This window comes from Pteropus vampyrus, unplaced genomic scaffold, assembly GCF_000151845.1.
Source record: "Pteropus vampyrus isolate Shadow unplaced genomic scaffold, Pvam_2.0 Scaffold203, whole genome shotgun sequence".
In the NCBI taxonomy this organism is placed as follows: domain Eukaryota; kingdom Metazoa; phylum Chordata; class Mammalia; order Chiroptera; family Pteropodidae; genus Pteropus; species Pteropus vampyrus.
In genome coordinates, this window is record NW_011888984.1 from 1,793,295 (window position 1) to 1,797,414 (window position 4,120).

General features: G+C 57.5%; 1 protein-coding gene across 1 annotated transcript; it reads left to right on the forward strand.

The window, feature by feature from the left end:
• Positions 1–2: 2 nt before the first annotated feature.
• Positions 3–4,056, forward strand: PPP1R14A (protein phosphatase 1 regulatory inhibitor subunit 14A; the record flags this gene model as incomplete). Its single annotated transcript, XM_011372343.1, has 4 exons — positions 3–149; positions 2,254–2,334; positions 2,858–2,890; positions 3,816–4,056. Coding segments are annotated over 4 exons (390 nt in total), but the record flags the coding sequence as incomplete, so codon positions are not given.
• Between the last annotated feature and the right edge of the window lie 64 nt (positions 4,057–4,120).

A 4,120-nucleotide genomic window follows, 5' to 3' on the forward strand; every position in this document is an offset into this window, starting at 1 on the left:
CGCGGGCCCGGGGGCCGGGGGGCAGCCCCGGGGGGCTACAGAAACGACACGCGCGTGTCACCGTCAAGTACGACCGGCGGGAGCTGCAGCGGCGGCTGGACGTGGAGAAGTGGATCGACGGGCGCTTGGAGGAGCTGTACTGCGGCAGGGTGAGGCGTGTGGGGTGTGGGGGCGTAAGGGAGGTCCCGGGTACCCTACGCTCTCGGGGTCTTGGGTTGCTTGTGTTCACTGTTGCATACACACTCCCGGGGGGGAGGCGTTCACTGGACTCATTGGCCTGGCCATCTACCCTTAATGGCACTTTGCTTGTGCATACAGAGAGAGAGACACATACTTGGGTCTCCAGAGATGTGCCCAAACATCTGGGCAGGGCCAGGGGTTTACCACCTGGGAGATGAGGGGGCAAAGTTGTGGAGTCCAAGCTGCCATATGTGGAGAAAGGGGCGGGGGGAGGGGATGTCTTAAAGCCAGATATAGACATGGTGACAGGGGAGGTACAGCCACACAGAGATGCACAGCAAAGGAAGCAGCAGTATTTACAGATGTGCACAGTGCCAAAATACAGCCATTCACAGACGCAGCGACAGAAACAACAGCCGTGCAGACTACCAGAGTACAAGCTGTAGTCACTTCCATATCAACATATGCGACACCAACAGGCACCCACAGACACAATAGCCGAGGCCACAGCCGTATGTAGACACGTAACTACACCCACACAAGAGGACTCCAGTTACAGCTTTTCATAGATACACACCGCCTGTAGTGTGTAGCTGTAGTGACTCACAGTACAAGCTACAACAGCTACAGCTAAATGATTCTGTTATCCCCGAAAGGCAAAAATGAGACCACATGCGAACACAATGACACAGGTTACAGCCACTCACAGACATAAAACAGCTGAAATTACAGCTACACCCAGACAGAAAATCGTGTAAGCTGTAGGTACAGAAGGACATACAATGGCAGAAACTGCAGCTGCCCCAGGCACACAGGATGTGACCTATAGCCCCACGTGTTGACACGTAGGCTACAGAGAGACAGACATTTCACTTGAGTCTCTGCTTGAAGTCACACTTTGTACAACACACACGTGCTGCAGAGCACAGTCCCAGGTACCTGATGGTCACCGCAGTACACAGACACACGGGACGCAGAAATCCTCAGCACAGTGTGAATGAAGGTGGCGGAAGCCATGGCCCCTCACAGTGACACGAAGTCTCTCTGTTCTCAGACACATGTGGGCTCGCACAGATGGACAGATATGTCCAGTTGCTAGTGTAGGTGGAATCCTGTGAGGTCATCCTCAGACCGTGGGCACTACAGCTGCACATGACACATGACAGTGAGACAAACACAACTAAGCCAGAGCCACCCACCTCACACTTGTAGGACTGCAGGCCACACGTGTGGTGCCACATACCTCTGCACCGTCACGCTGGCCCTGGCCTCTTGACACAGAGACTGCCACAGGCATGTAACACAGATAGACACGCCAGGCCTTTGCCGAACCCTCTTTCCCACACACAAACCCAGAGCCCCGGTCCTGAAGCCTGCAGTGAAATCAGCGGGACTTCGGGTGGGGGAGGAAAACTCTGCAGCCTCGGAGATCTCTCGCTCAGGCAGCTGGGTTCTCTCCCTGTCAGGCATACGGAGCCAGCTTGCCTTTGGCCCTCCGCCCCAGGAGGCCATACTAGGAGGCTCCCTCTTAGTGTCTCGAAATTGGGTTCAAGGCCCATCACGCTCACCTCGAGGGGCCCAGTGGTCATCTCCTTGGACACACGGGATTGCACTTTGGCCCCTTGTTTTCCCTTCCTGTCCTCTGGGGCAAGGGGCCAGCCCCAGCAGGCTCTGGCCTGCCGCTTCCCTCCCCCACGCTTAGTGCTCAGACTTTTCCTTGAAAGGGCAGAGCCAGCCCCTCTCCCGAATCCCAGATTCTGACATTCCAAGACTCAACCGGGCCTATTTCTCTGTGGGAACTGGAGCCAAGCAGAGAGACCTGTGCCAGGCCCGAGGTCCTGGGGGCCCAGGCATGAGAGCTGGTACAGGCCCTGGGCCTCTGTCAACCCATCTGTCACCCCTCCCCCCAACACCCAGATGTCCCGCCTCGGTGGTGCTGTCCCTGACTGCCACATTATTGCTCCAGAACCCGCCAGCTGGGCCCTGGGGATGGCGGGGGCTCCCCTAGAACTCTGGAAAAAGGCATGGGAGGGAGGGGACGGGGCCCCTGAGCAGCCTTCCCTCCTGCCTCAGGAAGCAGACATGCCGGATGAGGTCAACATTGATGAACTGCTGGAACTAGACAGTGAAGAGGACAGAAGGCGGAAAATCCAGGTAGGGGCGGGGGAAAGCTGCCCCCCAGTCCTTCACCTTGCCCCTCCCTGCCACTCATGCCATGGTTACCATGTTTACTGAGCACTTACTGCGTGCCCGGCACTATCGCAATTGCTTTACACTTATCAACTTATTGAATCCTCACAAAACCCTATGAAGTAGGCGCACAGAGATTTAATCGCTGGCCTGGGGTCACAGTCAGAAGGAGCAGAGATGGGAGCCAAAGCCAGGCAGTCTGGCTTTCGTGGCCTGTGCTCTACTGGAGGCAAGAAATGCTGTGCGACCTTCTGGCCTTCTCTGGATCTAGAGCTGGTCCAATTTCTTGGCTCAGCCCTGCCCCGCAGCCACTGTATAAGGCCCTCAGCCTGTTCCTCCCTCGAAGCCAGGTGGGAAGGCCACCTGCAGTCTGACTCCCCCTGTCGTGTTGCTTGGGGCTTTCTTGGAAATGGGAAGGGGCTGGGGGTGGAGGTGTTGTTAGTCCTTTACTATTTACTTTTTTTTTGCGTGGGTGGGGGTTGTTTAGGGTCTCCTGAAATCGTGCATGAACCCCACAGAGGTGAGTTTTCCTTCCCCCTTACAGGCCCTGTTCTGGCCCCCCCGCACCCTGATGGGGGAGGGGGTACCTGGTGACAAGGGAAAAGCTGGCCAAGTTCAGGACCCGCAGAGGGGACTCGGGGGAGCCTTGTCTGTCACAGCTCTTCCCTCTCGTCTCTAGTGGTGACTTTGTCTTCCTCACTGTTCTCTCTCCCCATCTTGCCGCTGGGCCTCCATTATCTCCTTCCCACTGAGCCGCTCCCCGATCTGTCTCCCGTTTCTGCCTCCTCCGTGCTGTGTCTGTGGGTGCTGCCTCCCTCGTTTCTCTCCCCTGTTACTGTGTCCGCCACCCTGGGGCTTCCTTCCCCACCTCGGTCTCCCCGCTCCACCTTCCAGGCCCAACCCCTCCCACTTCCTTCTCTGCTTTAAAAGGGAAAAATATTCATGTTTCTCTAACCAGCTCTGGGCCGCCTGTGGGACAAACGTCACTGTGTATCTGTCTGCTTTGGAGCTGGCTCAGGCCTCTGTCCCTGGGGACTCTCCTGGTGGCTTCTTGGCCTGAGAAACATCTCCATGTCTCTCTGTGTCTGTCTCCGTATCTCTCTCTGTTTCGCTCTGTCTCTGTCTCTGTCTCTCTGTCTGGGTCTCTGTTTCTGGATCTCTGTCTCTATCTCTCCCTGTCTCTCTCCTTTCGTCTCTGTCTTTCTCTGTCTCCGTCTCTCTCATTCCTTGTATCTCTTTCTCCCTTTTGTTCTCTCCCGTCTCTATCTATTTTTCTCCCCGCTCATTCTTCTCTGTCTCCATCGTCTCTCCCCCTCCCTAACCTCACGCCCACCCCATCCCGCGGACAGGAAGCAGGAGAAGGAAGGGCGCGGGTCAGAGGGGCTGGGCTGGGCAGGGGCCCCCACCCCTCCCCGTGGTGTCAGCGCTCCCTGCCCTGTCCCCAGGACTTCGTCCAGGAGCTGCTGGTGAAGCTGCGGGGCCTCCACAAGCAGCCGGGCCTCCGCCAGCCCAGCCCCTCTGGTGACCGAAGCCTGAGCCCCCTCCAGGACCGGGCCCGGACCGCACCGCCCTGACCCTGTCTGGCCTGCGTGGCCCACCTTTGTCCTCCCCGCCCCAGGCCCTCCTGGCTTGTTTATAAGTGGTATTTAATGGTTCTGTAACAATAACACCCACCGTCTGCCTGTTTTTCCTCTCCGTGGTTACTCTGGGCTTCCCTGAGCTCCACCCCCACCCCCCACACACCCCGTCC